The 16,298-nt window shown below is 38.1% G+C and overlaps 1 protein-coding gene across 2 annotated transcripts in view; it reads right to left on the reverse strand.

Moving 5' to 3' along the window:
- Positions 1-16,298, reverse strand: part of BicD (protein bicaudal D) — a 182,938-nt gene that overhangs the window by 89,908 nt on the left and 76,732 nt on the right. For both annotated transcript variants that reach the window (XM_067147379.2, XM_067147380.2), the window contains exons 7-9: positions 15,548-15,727; positions 15,210-15,383; positions 2,849-3,068 (exon numbers count right to left, since the gene is read on the reverse strand). In XM_067147379.2, coding sequence (XP_067003480.1) covers positions 2,849-3,068; positions 15,210-15,383; positions 15,548-15,727 — 574 coding nt within the window. The remainder of the gene's footprint in view (positions 1-2,848; positions 3,069-15,209; positions 15,384-15,547; positions 15,728-16,298) is intronic.

The raw sequence follows: 16,298 nt of genomic DNA on the forward strand, positions 1-16,298 counted from the left end.
GCATTTGAAATACGAGTTAACTCATGGTTGGGACAGCGGAAGACACTCGGATGTCCAAGTTAACTCGGGCGTGGGAATGAAAAGGTTAAGAAACTTTCCAGACATTTATTAGTTTATGTAAAGTCACTTTTTGGTAATTTTTCAGCAATTTCCTTTGCTTTCCGTTGAAGCACAGACTAGGAAATTCCAAACTTCTTTGATCTTGCACAAACAAACCAGTCCCACACAATTTTGTTTATATCTTCATTTCCAGTCTTCTTTAATTTTCTTTTCATTGAACCATTACTGCTTCACCACTCATATTTAACCTCTCTTCTTGCCTTTACAATTTTATAAACTTCCATCTTTACAACTTTAAACTTTTTGATATTATGTTTTACCAATAACTTCTCTTTTTCACATGCATCAACAACTTGCATTTTAGCATTCAGGTCTAACACATTTCTCTTCTTTGAAACCATAGAGTTAACTCAGACTTAAGTAATTACTGTATAGTGTGAACAAAGAAATGTAACGCACTAAGCAGGCTCAAGGAATGTCCTTGTTAGTGGAGATGTTATCAGCACAGTGTAATTACCCACCTAGAAATAGATTTGGGGAATGAGTTACAGTGGAACCTCGATTATCCGTTCCCGGAAACTACATTTTCCCGGAAAATGCATTCAAATTATGTGGTCCACAAGCATCGTAATTAAATCACGTTGTAAAAATCCCGCATCATCCGTTCCTCGAAGGAACTATTTCCCAGATTAACCGTCCAGAAATTTCGGTCCCATCAACGCTAAATCCTCGATCAATCGTTTTTTAATAAACTGTATCTCACGAAAGGACGGCTATGGCATACTTATGGATCTTGGCGTTAACGCCCCGTCATTGCGATAATTAGAGCGATCGGCAGTGAACTTGCATAAGGGACCATCTTAGCATCGCATTCGGGTGGTAGGTATTGTTTAAAGAATCTCGGAAATCATAAAGCAGAGAGTGCCCACAACAATATTGTAAGGAGACACGGCGCATTTCGACAGCTCTGCTTGAAGACGGAACGAGTTTCGTCAAATGTTCGCACTATAAAACGTCCACATTATATCCAGGGTTAGATGTTTATATTTTTTACTTTTTTTTTTCGATCGTAGTGCCAAACAGGTTTTTGGCACTTTCCTCAGGGCACTGTTGAGTAACTGGGCTTTCAGGCAGGAATCGAAACTGCTCCTTCTCAACACAAATTTAGTATCTTAATATTATCGCACGCGATTATGTTAGCGAGACCAGAACAGATGTTGCATCTAACATTAAAAAAGAAAGCCATGGGAGGTTTTGGGATTGCCTATTACTGTTTTGGTCCTAATATAGACTGGGAATTTTATGTTTTCGTTTTAAAATGCCAAAACCCGCAGTCGTTTTATTCGCGCATGTTACATTTAAATGGTTTGTATCATTTCCAACTCGTACCGGTACTGACATGTACAGCAAGCGCCCTTTCCAGATGACCTCAAGGTCACGAATAACCGTAATTTCTGAAGTTTCGATTAATTTTTTTTCTCTTTCCAATTTGACTGGATTATACCTTGATTATACAGTGACGGGCAGAATTGAATATAATGCATTCGAGAATTTTGAGAACCGATACTTACATTCGAAAATTTTGAGAATCGATACTTACATTCGAAACCATGTTTTCAAGTTCAACATAACCTTTAAAAGTTGATGTGGGCCCAATTTACGTGGTACAAGATTTCCAGAAACTGACTACGAACAGTATACCAGAGATCAAATTACAATGAAAGATTAAGAAAAGAAGGCATTTCACCATCATGTTGGGTGCTTTTGTATCTAATGTACTTTATTTTATTGGATGAGAGAATTAAAAACTGCTTGTGGCTGATTGTCGTTCGGCTTCGCGTTATTAGATTTTTCGAAGAGTTTGGCTAATCAAAGTTGCTTAACTAAAAGAAATTTTCACGGGAAACTGACGAAGATTTCCCCGTAAAATTTAATATAAAGTATCGAGATATTGAACTCGCGTACTGGTAATTAATGCGGTTTCACAGTCTAACATGCCTACCTCTCATCCAGAGGGCCTGGGTTCGATTCCGACCAGGTTAGGCAATTTTACCTGGATATAAGGGCTGGTTCCAGGCCCACTAAGGCTACGTGATTACCTTTAATTGAGGAGCTATCTAATTGGTCCAGATGGCAACCCAGATCTAGAGAGTCAGGAATATCGGCCGAGAGGACTCGTCACACTGACCATGCGTCACCTCATAATCTGCAGGCCTTCGGGCTGAGCAGCAGTCGCTTGGCAGGCAAAGTCCCACTGGGGCTGTAGTTTGGTTTGGTTTAGGAGTTTTTGTAACATTATAATTATACATATTTCATTTTTGTGATGTTTAGCCAAATTGTTGATGGTTTTCATTCATTCCCGGATTTTCCGTTTTCCCGTGTTGTACGTTTTATTTTTATGGTCCCTCAAAAAACGGAGATTCGAGGTTCCACTGTATTCACTCCTGTAGCCTATGTCATCGAAACAACTTTCCACATGAGAGCAGATCGGACACTAAACAATATTGAACTGTACTCTAAAGTAATAATTTCTGTTATATGCCTGATTTTCCTTTCTGTTTTCACAATGGACAGTTTCCATTTAATCATGGTTAATTTACATGGATTTTAACAGAATAATCTGGAACTACAAAAAAAAAGTTTCCACTTAATCCAGGTTTAGTTATGGGCAGTTTCAACTGTGTAACAAAGTTCAATAACAACCACACAAATTAAAAGGTATACTAATGATGACAATAACATTATTAGGTGCAAATGTAGCTATTTCAATATCCCAGTCAGTACTTACTAGGAGTCATTCCACCATGCTTCTCATGTTCCAGCAGCACACGACTAGGAGTCTCACCATTTACTGTGCAAACATGATGGTATAGTTGGGCCAACTCATCAGAAATAGTGAGCAGATCATTTTGTGCTGTGTCTAATGATGAACCTGCTTCACCAGCAAGCTCACTCAATAAACGAACATCCATTTGCAAGTCCTGAGCCCGTTGTTCAGTATCCAACAACTAGAACAAACAATTTTCCATTTAAAGATAGAATGGATTGGAGTGGACTGGACTGGATAGCAGAACCATTTAAAATTATGAACCTCACATTTTGCTAGAATGCATCAGCAAAGGACCTTATAATATGTTAAAGACATCCCATAATACTACTACTAGTTTTTAAAAATAGCTCGGAAAGGTCTAAAAGGAGGGGGTCAAAAGCATTATTATTGTTGTTGTTGTTGTTGATGTTGTTACTACTACTACTACTACTACTACTACTACTACTACTATTAGAATGTATAATTATGAAGTGTTTACATCCATTTAGTGTTCATCATCATCATCATCATCATCATCATCATCATCATCATTTCTTCACTCCAGCAAGCCAGGTGCGGTTGTGTATGACCCTCCTCCAGTTTGTTCTATCCATCCACAGATGCTGCTCATATATGCGATACCAGTTCACATCTCTAATTTCAAGGTCCTTCATTATCTGTTTTTCCCAAACATCACGAGGTCTTCCTCTTGGTCTCTTCCCAAGAACATCGTGGTCAAAGTATGTTCAAGGAGTCCTGTGAGAGTTCATTCTTTTCATGTGACCAAACCACTGCAATCTCTTCACTTCTAAAGTCTCCAGCAAGCTTCTTTCCAATCCAAGCTATTGTCAGATATCCACATTCCTTATTTTATCCATTTTTGTTTTTTGTAGACAAGAACAGAGAAACTTCATTTCTGTTGCCTGAAGACGACTCTTTGTTGGTCCATAAGTGTTGCTGCTTCCAGGCTATACGTCAATATAGGTACTAGATACATTTTGTACAAGCTGATCTTGGAAACTAACAGAAATGTTTTATCCCAAAGTATTTGACGTACAGCGTGATAGAATTTGGAAGCTTTCTGTGTTAGTGTTAGTATTATTATTATTTACATAGCTGAATGATCGTATTGTGTGTGAGGTTATTATTATGCCTTTGTAGGTGGCGAAGTTAGGGCTCTTGGCCCTCTCTTACACTTAACCACTGTAGTGATACATCATTGGGAGCAGAGTTTGAGTACATATTATATAGTAAATAATAATCTACACAAAAATACATTACACTTTTCTAACTCACATTCATTCGATCTTCCAGTCATACAAGTTAGTCAGCTGCATTTAGCAGGTAGTCTCGGCAAGCAGTCTTAAATTTAGGTAATGAGGTGGAATTTCTGACAATGACTGGCAGGGAATTCCAAAGTCTAGAACCCGCCACAACAAAGGAATTGTTGTACATAGAGGATTGGTGAACAGGAATAGAAAGGGAGGTACCAGAGCGGATATTACTGCTGTGAAAGGAGGACAAATACTTAAGCTGGGAAGAAATGTATAGTAGTCTGTCTTCAGAGAGCAGTCTGTATATCAGTATCAGTATGTGATACGTTCGTCGTTTGTCAGGTTTCAGGCATGAAATAGTGTGATAGTATGGGGTGACATGCGTATCATAACTCAGACTGTATATAAATCTAAGGCAACAATTAAGCGCTCGCTGAAGTTTCGAAGTCTGCTCTTTTGTTGCATCTACCAGAATGACGTCACAGTAGTCGAGGATGGGAAGCACTAGTGTTTGTATGAGTTTGACTTTCACATTACAAGCTAAGATATCGCTGTTTCTTTTAACCGAATGGAGTATCGAAAATATTTTTTTTACACACATTCTTGATATATTCAGACCAATTTAAAGTTTCGTTCATTGTCACTCCAAGATTTCTCACAGTTTGGCTGTGGTTATGTCATGAAGCATATGTTGTAATAGACATTTATATCAGTTCCGTTAGTGTAAATACCTGTAAATTAATATTATAATTTATTCTTACCTGTATATATAAACTGTAATTGTGAAACACACTGTAACTTCCAGAACGGTAATAAGGCACTAGAACGTTTGAGAATATTCTGTACATTGTATTCTGTGTATTCACGCACTCTAGAATATTCAAGGTAGCTTTTTTTGTAACGTAACTTTCTAGAAGGTTGGCCAGCACATATATAAAGAGACGATCTTGACGGTGAAGTTAAGTTATTGAGAGTTACTGTTAGTTGTGGTTATTGGAAGAGAGTTATTGTTTAGTAGCACGTGGCTGACATGCCGTGTTAGGCAGTCTCCATATTGAATTGATCAGTAGTCATCTGTTTTTCAACTGTGTTTCAAAGCGTAAACTCTGTGGTATTCAGTGTCAGTTGTCAACTGTTTAAAGATGGAGGCTTGTTGATGTTCTACAAGTGAACTGTTTTTGTTTTGTGATATGGTGATTAAGGTTATGTGTGTAATTTGTGCACATATGTGAATAAAATTAATTGTACCAACTGACAGCATCTTGTGTGCATCTGTGTGGATACGTTATTACTATTGGTGTTATTTCTCATTTGATTGCTTTCAAGTTTTGCAAAAAGTAAAATGCAAGACCGTAACGGGTCACATGGCCCAATACTTGGAAGGAGGATGATGATGTTATTTCTATAAAACATGAAATGTGTATGAAATAAATGTATGTACCGTATTACTATTCACTATGAAGAAGTTGTAAGCAAGAACAGATCTGTGTTAGTGATGATGAACTAGTGTATATAAGCGTGTAATTTGTGTCATTATTGTATCTGCTGTAGCCTCCATGGCTCAGGCGGCGGCGCACCGGCCTCTCACCATGGTTCAAATCCTGGTCACTCCATGTGAGAATTGTGCTGGACAAAGTGGAGGCAGGACAGGTTTTTCTCTGGGTACTCTGGTTTTCCCTGTCATATTTCATTCCAGGAACACTCTCCATTAACATTTCACTTCATCTATCAATCATTTATCATTGCCCCACAGGAGTGTGACAGGCTTCGGCAGCCAGCACATTTCCTATCCTTGCCGCTAGATGGGGCTTCATTAATTCCATCCCTGACCCGGTCAAATGATTGGAAACAGGCTGTAAATTTTCTTTTTTCAATGTATCTGCCACCTCACAAAATCATATACATCTACTGCTGGATTATATAACAGATGTATGTATTAACGATTTTTTTTTATCCACCTTTATGAAATGGAATCCTGCATACAGCGGAAAAAATTTCTGATCCCTTGGGTTTCTGCTGATGACAGGTTTTACTATATATATGCGCGTGAAGCTATTATGTGTGCTGCTGTCATTGTATAGAACTTCTAGCAATTTCACAGCCTTCTAGATGCGTTTAAACTTTGTTTTGCAAGTTTTACAGGTAAATAAAGAACAAGTTGTTGTCTACTGTAAAAATGGCGGCACGCAGACAAGGTAGTGCCACTCCGTATAGCTATATTTTTGGATGAAATTGACAGCGGTGATGAATTACACTAGCCTGCAAGAAAAGACTTTTTGTGCGGTAAAAACGCAAATAGGTGGGTTTTATGTACATCTTAACGCAGAATTCGAGAAAAAATTTAGTTTTGGTGTATCACGTCTGGTTTAGTGGCAATTTTACAAAATATTATTTTGTTTTTACGTAAAATTGTTGATACTTAGAATTGATTAAATTTGATATATTAATATAAATTTCAGCTTGAAAAACATAATCATATTTTGCATGCATTAAATACACATAAATGCTGCTTTGTAAGCAAGTAGATGGTTTGTATTATATTTTGAATGTATACTGAAATTCATGAAAATGAAGCATAAAGCGCCTATTTGGTTTTGGCTGTACATTTGCTTTTAAATTAACATAACCGTACCTTGAATAAAAATTACATGGTTAAACATATGTAGTTTTGTTACTTACATTATGTGCAGGTTAGATTCACACCTCCTCCTTTTTCCGTTTTCCGTGGAATTTCCGGGTTTTTGAAGTTTTTGAATGATCTCTAGAAGGGTAGTCCCGTGCAATCGACCAACAGTAATCGGCTATCATATTCACATCCCAACGTCCCTGATAGCGTTGTTCTGCATCTTTGAGACCCCGGTGAACCTTTCACCTTGTTCTTCACTGACAGCTCCTAAATTTGGAGGGAAATAATCCAGATGCGAAGCTAAGAAATGAAGCTTAAGTCTCATATTACAACCGAGTTCCTTAAACTTTACCAACATTTTCCTTACAATTTCTTTGTATTGAGGGTCCTTAATGTTGCCAAGGAATTTAGTCACTACATCTTTGAATGCGTTCCATGCCTCTTTCTCAATTTTGGTCATCGTATCTGTGAAATTTTTATCCTTCACCAGTTTACGAATCTGTGGTCCATCAAATATGCCTTCTTTGATTTTTGCATCTGGCAATGAGGATAATTTTAGTGGATAAATATTGGAAGCATAGTCTACTTTTATCTAATGCTTTGACATACTATTTCATCAATCCTAATTTGATGTGCAAGGGTGGAAGTGGAATTTTTTCATGGACAATAAGACTTACATTCAAGACATTTTTGGATCCTGGTTGTAGTTGTTTCCTTTCTGGCCAATTCACTGTATCCCAATGTTTGCCCTGTGCCCTGCTATCCCATTCGCGTAGGAAACAGGGAAATTTTGTATAGCCTTTTGTTGTCCCAGCAACAATCCAATGATCTTCAAATCACCGCAAATTTGCCACCCGTGCTCGTGATATTTAATTTTTTCAAGCACCAACTTTAAGGTCTCGTATGTTTTAGACATTTTTATGGAGTGTGCAAGTGGTACCGATGCCAGAACATTTGTAATATAAAGCAAAACAGCCTTTAAACTTCTTTTGGAAGAGTCAATAAAAAAACGCCAGTTACTAGGATCATACTCTTTCTCTCCCAATTGACGTAGAAGATTGGAAACATCCGTACAAAATACAAGTTCATCTTCTTGAATATAATACTTTCGGAATTCTTTGTCACGATCTCAGTACCAGGAAAATGTAACACTGTGCGCCAACATATTCTTTTTGCGCAATCTTGAACCAAGTAATTCACATTTTTCTTTGGTTAGCTCCAAGTCCCTTATTAGATCATTCAATTCGCATTGCGTGAATTTGTCTGAAGGTATGTCATATTGATGTGGCTCGAAATCTATTTCTTCATCGTCAGATTGCAATGCAAACAATAACAAATCGAATCACATAATTGTATTCTAAAAAAAAGTTGCGCGAGAACATCTCTCAACATTACATCTTAGGAATTCATGCAGATACTAAAACACCGAATTACATCAAAACTAGACGTGATAGGATAAAAATAGCATTATTTTCGGAATCAGGGCAGCGATTTCCATTAGAATTACATATTTTCTATTTTACCGCAAAATCATGTTGGCTAGTGTTATCTGTTATGGACAGCGAGTTCGATGTTTCTGAAAGTGACAATGACAGTTCTAGTGAAGTGGATGTAGTTGAAAGCAAGAATGAAGACAATACATATGGCAGTGATTGAGACAATGGTGGGAGAATTTATCATTCAACTGATCCAGACTTTGTAAATAAACAACACACGTTAATGCGAAGCCTTGGTTCATACATTCTAAGCCCAAGGGAAATTCTAAAAATTGTGCAGTTTGCATCAACAGGCAAAAGAAGGGTGGAAGAGAAGCAGTGTATTTTTTCAACACGTGCAGCAAGAAACCTGAACTTCATCCTAGAATTTGCTTCAAGAAATACCACATGGAGAATATAAGAAGGAAAGGGACAAACTGTCTAACTACATGTTTATTGCTTATAAAGTCTATCTTAATTGTTAAATGAATTCATATTGTAATAAATAGGACTTTGTATCTTCCTTTTGCCTACATTGTGAACATACAGCTTTCTTGGGGAAGAATAAAATATAACACAGGACAGCACTAGAAAAAAAATTGTCTGCAAAGAGTTAAAAATTGCACAAAATTTTATATAAAATTAAAGAAAGATTTGGACTAAAGCTTGAAGAATCTAATAAAAATCACTTTCATAACATGAAATGTTTGCAAACTGGTCTAATTCTGACGTACGAATGCAAACAGGAAACATTTCTACCAAAGTTCAGTGCTCACAATGGCTGTCCAATGAATGCACCGCAAATTAGTTTGAAACAAGATAGGCTAAATCAATGTATACATGATGTACAGGTGAGAAATATCACCTGACATAAATACAAGTAGAGTTCAACATAGAGCAAATCCCTAATTGCCAAGCGGAAAAGTAGAAAGACGTTAACACATCCAAACATTCAGCTTCCAGGATGGAATAAGACAGGTGGCCTGATCAAGTTAAAGTTCAAAGATGGACCAAAGCTGAGCTGCACACTCTTTTCCCTATCTTGTGGCTGGCACGGAGATGTTGGCCGTAGTGGCAAACATGAGCATACCTGTTTACTCAGGTCCAAGTTCCTGATGTGGTCACTCCCCTCTTCTCAGCTATCAAAGCACAAACTCAGTTTTGAGGTTGTTATTCAGGTCTTATATAGCATAACAGGCAGTCAGAGACAGGAAGGGAGGGTATGAAATCACTTTTACTGCACCAAACACTAGCCAAGGAATGTTCTGGATTCGTCTACCACAGACCATGTGCTAAGGGATGATGAGATAACGTCATCACTGAGGCCATGGTGAGAGTCTGGTGATTAGTTAGCTTGCAGACAGGTAGAATAGCAGTTGGTAAGATGTAGTACAGGATAAGTTAAGGTTCATGCTGAACATGGAAACTGCTGGAAGATGAACGGTGAGTAGATACTTCTACAAGATGGACTGTGTTGCAAAGCAGAAGACAATGTTCAAAAATGAAGCACGTACAATTTCTATAAGTGCCCTTGTAAAAAAAAAAATTAAATCCTGTTATTTTCTGACTTCACTTTTATTTTAAAATTCTTGTTAAAAAGCACATTACAACTGAATTGTGAGGCATAAAGATGATGCACAAGAGTTGATCCTTTTAAAGTCAGAAGATCAAGGGTCAACACCAACCATTATGGGATCATTTGAAAAATTATGTTACGAATTCTCCTACTATACATAGCAAAACCTCGTTCGTGCATTCCTCATTAACACATTTTTCCGCTTAGCACACCGTAAATTCGGTAAGTTACATTTTTCCTATCCGTGAAGATGTTATTCATCATCCCTTGTGAAAGGAACATGATTTCCAACTCGGGTAAGAGCCCTCACCACAGTTACATGATAGCAGGTAAAAGTCTTCAATTCCTAAACTTCACAGGCCATGAACCTACTACGCTGGCGTAGCAGGGGGAGAGGTGATACTCCCACGTGGCGCATCCCAGGTGGCGGATAGGGGGGTCCTAACCGGCTTGCCGGCGGACTTGAGGGAAATAAAATACCTCTCGCGGACCAAACATACAACCCCCTGTGGGTGGGGGACACGGACGAAGAATACACCCACAGCATCCCCTGCATGTTGTAAGAGGCGACTAAAAGGGGTGACCAAGGGATGACTGGATTAGAACCATGAAACTACTTGTGATATGTACCACCACACGGGGAACACCATGGGTCGCTATTACTTGCACGTAGAACCACTATGTTAGGTACCAAATAGGTTTGTGATTAGTAGCAATCAGGAGAACCGTGCGGTCAGGCTTTTACGGTACCTGTGATTAGTAGCACTATATGAGCAACACCAGGGTTCTGGCTTGCCTATGATTAGTACCCACTATATAAGGAACACCACGGGATAGTACGAGTCCCCGTGGTTAGTAGACTTACGTGATGGATACCATAGGTTTGTGTTGCCTGTAAATGGCGCTGCTGTCTGTATTACCTGTGCGAATTTCATTACCTATGACTAGTACCAAATATGTGGAATACCGCGAGTCTACGATACTTTTGATTAGTACCGCACCATGTCAAATACCATGGTTCTACTTACCAAGCGATAAGTACCATTATGAGAGGCCGATAACCTATATTTTGGACCCCTTTAGCTTGCAAGCATCATCGATTCAGTATTGAGCTCTAGAAGCAGTCCCTTGGTCAGTATTACTATTGTTCTCCGTCAGTTTTTAAGACTGAGGCATTGCGGGTCGTCTCCACCGATTGTTTTAACTTCATATCCATCCGTTCATTTTTCGTTCTCACGCTTTGAATTCTGGTCAGTGGAGGATTTTGGATTTTTATTTTTTCATTGCATTTCGTCTCATTTCGTACCATCAGGGGCCGATGACCTAGATGTTAGGCCCCTTAAAACAACAAACATCATCATCATCATCATCATCATCATCAAACTTCACAGGATATGTTGTACCTTCAGCGGCACGCCATTAGTCTCAGGAATGTTCAGTTTTGCTTGCCGGTTAACAATGATATTGGTGGATAACGCAATGAGTAAGGGCCTTATTTTTTGGTGAAATAAAACTATTGATTTCGGTGTTAAAACTAACACTATTTCGGTAGGTATTTCGTGAAATAAATTGTCATACTGATCGATGTTTCTTGTGAAATATTCCTTATGGTATGGGATAAATCTAATTAATTTTGTGATTAGGGGTTTTAAAGTGAACACTTGTAATGTATTAAATTGTTATTAAACCTTAGAACAACCAAATATACAAAATGTTGTAGAAATAAATACCGGTAGGCCTATATAAATCACTGAAACCTCAAAATGAAGTTAGGCGGAAGTTTGGAATTTATACGTAGCCTACACGTTTTTGCCGGTCCCGTGGTGTAGGAGTAGCGTGCCTGCCTCTCGCCAGGAGGCCCCAGTGATGGTTATGAATTTCATGTTTTTGGTCCGTATTGAACTGAGAATAATATATAAGTAATAATAATAACAACGTAAACGTTTCCACCTTTTCAATACTAAAATACATTCACAAAATTATAAATTACACGGTACTAGTTTCGACCCATCTAGGGGTCATCATCAGCCGTATTGGAGCAAAGATCATTTTTGGCGAAATCCTAAGAAAATGTTATTTTAAAGAATAACAAGTGAAATGAGATATTATGGTAATAGTTAATAATACAAGGAATATACATACTAAGAGGTTTTTAACAAAGAATAAAGTATAAATGGGGTGTTGTAAAAATTATAATCATGGAAATCAGTAAGGTTCGATTCCTGGCCAGGTCAGGGATTTTTCTCGACCTGAGGGCTGGTTCGAGGTCCACTCAGCCTACCTGATTAGAACTGAGGAGCTATTGACGGTGAGATATCGGCCCCGGTCTCGAAAGCCCAGAATAATGGCCGAGAGGATGCGTCGTGCTGACCACACGACCCTTCGTAATCTGCAGGCCTTCAGGCTGAGCAGCGGTCACAGGGCAGGCCAAGGCCCTTTCAGGGCGTTAAGTGCCGTGGGGTTTGGTTTGGTTCTACATGTTTTAACATTTTGAATGACTTGTCTCCTAAGTAAAAAACTACGCATGGTTTCAACATTATCAGGATTCAGAGTTGTGCGACAGTCAGAAAGTATTTTTTGTAAACAAAGCAGCCCCTTTCGCTGACCATATTAGACGTCGGAAACCATAATACTTGCGAACACTTGGTGCAAATCCTCCTAAAACTTCACTAACAATGTCTTCTTGCTTCTCTTCTATCAGACGTGCTTTCACTGGATTTTGCAAAGCCATATATCCCTAGAAGATATTCATGGATATGCTGGTGCCGCCCGGCCGGGGATGAGTAACTCAGACGGTTGGTAGGTACAATCCTGGCTCAGTCCGGTGCTTAAATACGTCAGCCCTGTGTTACTAGTTTTATTGGCGCGTAAAAACCTCCTGTGGGACAACATTCCGACATCTCGGCATCTCCAAAAACTGTAAAAGTAGTTAGTGGGACGTAAAAACAATAACATTACTACAACTCGACCAGGCGATTTATTTATTTATTTATTTATTTATTTATTTATTTATTTATTTATTTATTCATTTATTTATTTATTTGTTCTTTGCTTTACGTCACACCGACAGATAGGTCTTACGGCGACGATGGGATAGGAAAGGCCTAGGAATTGGAAGGAAGCGGCCGTGGCCTTAAAACTCCGGCATTTGCCTGGTGTGAAAATGGGAAACCACGGAAAACCATCTTCAGGGCTGCCGATAGTGGGGCTCAAACCCACTATCTCCCGATTACTGGATACTGCCTCCACTTAAGCGACTGCAGCTATCGAGCTCGGTGCGATTTATTTAGAATAGGCCTACTCATATCGTCATATTTTATAATAAAGTCGGTATTATTTATCTTCCCTTTTATATTCATCCATGTCCTCATGCCAGGATTATCCAATTTTTCTATAGAAATGCTGGCTTGCATGAATGCTTTTGTTGTGTCTATTACAAATTGCTCTCTATCACTTTTCAACTCCTTTGCAATGTGTAAAGTATCACCAATTGTTATTTGCCGCTTAAAATTATGTTCATTTGCTTCATTCTTCTTTTTGTGTGTTTCTGATTCTATACAGTATTTATCGCACGCATCTCTTCGTTTTCACGTAATGCGAACACTACAGTACTTACACATTAGAATCTTCCTTGCAGCATCAAATGCATAGAACGCCTCACTGTTGTATTCCTCGGCCCTCGGAAAAACTGTTGTGACTTTAGTTTTCAGCATTTTTGTACTTAAATGCTGGACATTTGCTGATAAAGGTTCATAAGTGGCGAACTTTCAATGCGAAAGAGTATAACGCGCACTGCTGTATCTACAACCGATCTTGCTACAACCACAACGCCATTTGCTGTAATCGATAACAGATATCGATTTTTAATGATTGCCTTAGAGATCGCGGAACTGAATACACATATTTCCGATACACAGGGCTCATCACTTTGTGTGCATTTGTGTAGAGAATATACAGCGCTATCAATCAACTGAGAAGGAAACTACTATAGTCAAGTTCTCAAGAGCATTTAAACGTTTATTGGAGATCTTTTCCGATACGATTTCGCATTTTTCTTACCAAGTGGGGTATATTTCGTGATTATTTGCGTGATTCGCATAATAAACAGATTTTGCAATATTTCGCGAGTTCATTTCGCTAAAATACGTTACGGTAGTACGGTACCTACAAGGTCATATAAAGGCTAGAAAGAAGATATGAAAAATTTCGTGCTTATCGCTATTACCAAAAAATACGGCCCCTAGCAATGAGCCTGTTTGTGCTTGTATTTCATATTCCATTCAAAAACTAGAAATTTTTGTGGTGAGTGGTACAGTGAATGGTAGCAAAAATGTATCACGAGACAGCCTAAATCAAGATTAGAAACATAACCGTGTGAAGTTGACTAGCGTGGTGCATATTTGCCTTGAGACAGCCTAATTATGGATACAGAAAAAGTCGTGAAATTCCTTACCAATGAAGACAAAATTAACATATTTCAGAAAGTGGACTGGCATCTGCATCTTTAAGTGTGCAGAAGTAGCACAAATGTTGAAACTCCCACCTTAGAGTTTCGAACTGATCACTCGAGTTGGTCGACGTTTTGTTGGATTCAAAACGGCAGCCAAAGTCATTCTCTCACAGTTGCACATAGTCAAGTGCAACCTCCAATTCACTGTCTAAGAGTGTGACCAAAAATAATGTTTAATAACCCACTGGTCCAAAACAGAAGGCTTCTACTAACATGAATTTTAGAAAGAGTGTGATGTGCAATAATACACTGATATTTTTATGAGTCCCATGCAAATGTTTTCATATTTGTTGTCTGGTGTTTTTCACACCTTTTGGTGCACTGCTGTTATTTTATAAGCCCCAGCAGAAAAAGTTTTCATATTTGTTCTCTCATGTTTTTCACACCATTTAATACTCTCCTCTCATCTTTAGAAATGGAAGGTATAGTTTTCACTGCGCCTACAGATACACGATGTAAAATGCCCTCATGTGGGAAAATAGTATCTAATGTTTCCATATCCCTGTCGGATAGTTTTTATTTATGTATTCAGTAGTACTTTTCTCATTTAACACGTTCTTTTTCCTTGTCCCCTACAGAAACGTCTTAACGAGGTTGTATGGTAATTACCCTTCATTCTAAGAGAAGAATCTGCATATCTATACAGTAGATGTAGCCAGTTTTTACAGCCCAGAAATTCTGGTCCTGGGTAATGTTCTTGCACATCACTTACCTAAAGTCACCACATTTCACCAATTCCCTTAACATGTATAATATATCTTTACTTAGATACCGATGAATGGTACCGGTACTAAAAAGAATGAATGAAACAGCAGTAACTATTAATTCACAGCCAACATAATTCACACTTCACACAAGCAAAAGAAATATTTCACTCACCTTATTCTTTACATTGGTGATCTCAGTACGCAGCTGAAGTGTAGCATCAGAACAGTTCAGACTCTTTTCCATTTCCTGTAAGTCTAATCGCAGCTGATCAATTTCACGTGAACTCATTGTGAACCATTTTTGATACTGAGAGACAAGTTTATGAAGTTCATCAAGGGCAGCATCCTATGGAGGAGGGGGGAAAGAAAAATGTTTAACACATCAATGAACTAACAAAAAGTGAACAGTTATTAAAACACCCAATTGTAGGACATATCACTAGGTGATGAACATTGACAAAGAGTAAACTTCATGAATCTTAAAGAGAACATTTTAAAACTAATTTATACCTGAATTCCGAGCCTTCCCACTTTCTGATCAGCCTGCTGACGTAGATGTTCAAGACAGTCAACATGGGCAGCAAGAAGTATTAGGCGAGCCATGAATGCTTGAAGTTCATTTTCACACCGCTCTGCACGGGTCTGTGATTCACGCATGTTCTGAGTCAAAAGTTGCTTCTCATTCTCAGCCTGTAAATGAAAATAATATATTTAAACCTATTCCTTCATTGATTATTGCACCATTAATAATCAGTCCAAAATATGAAACAATTCACAGGATATTTTCCTCCATCAGACTCCCACTCAATAAAGGTATTTACATTAAAGTTATACTGTATTCACTCACATATAATCACATTGGGTTTTTTCTTAAAATTCAAGGTTAAAAATCGGGGTGCAAGATATATGCACGAAGTTAATAAATCGAACATTATTACTTTTAAAACGATTTTTAATTCTAATAAAGCATTATGATTTTGCATAACAAATTTCATTTTATTACATTCCATAATATGTTAATGAATATTAACATACGTATCAACCCTCTGCCATTCCCTATTTATGGGCGGCTGTGCAGCCAGAATTACCATGTTTTACAACAGAGGTATTTAAACCCCAACAGACACACCAGCAAAAATGTTACCCTTTAAAGAAAATTGCATAGGTATACGTCAAACGAATAAAGATATAAATGTTATTTCCTTTGCATTTTGTTTCTAAATGATCAGTGAGTGTATATTTGTACTCACCCTAATTTTGA

The sequence above is a fragment of the Anabrus simplex genome, chromosome 5 (genome assembly GCF_040414725.1).
Source record: "Anabrus simplex isolate iqAnaSimp1 chromosome 5, ASM4041472v1, whole genome shotgun sequence".
Lineage (NCBI taxonomy): Eukaryota > Metazoa > Arthropoda > Insecta > Orthoptera > Tettigoniidae > Anabrus > Anabrus simplex.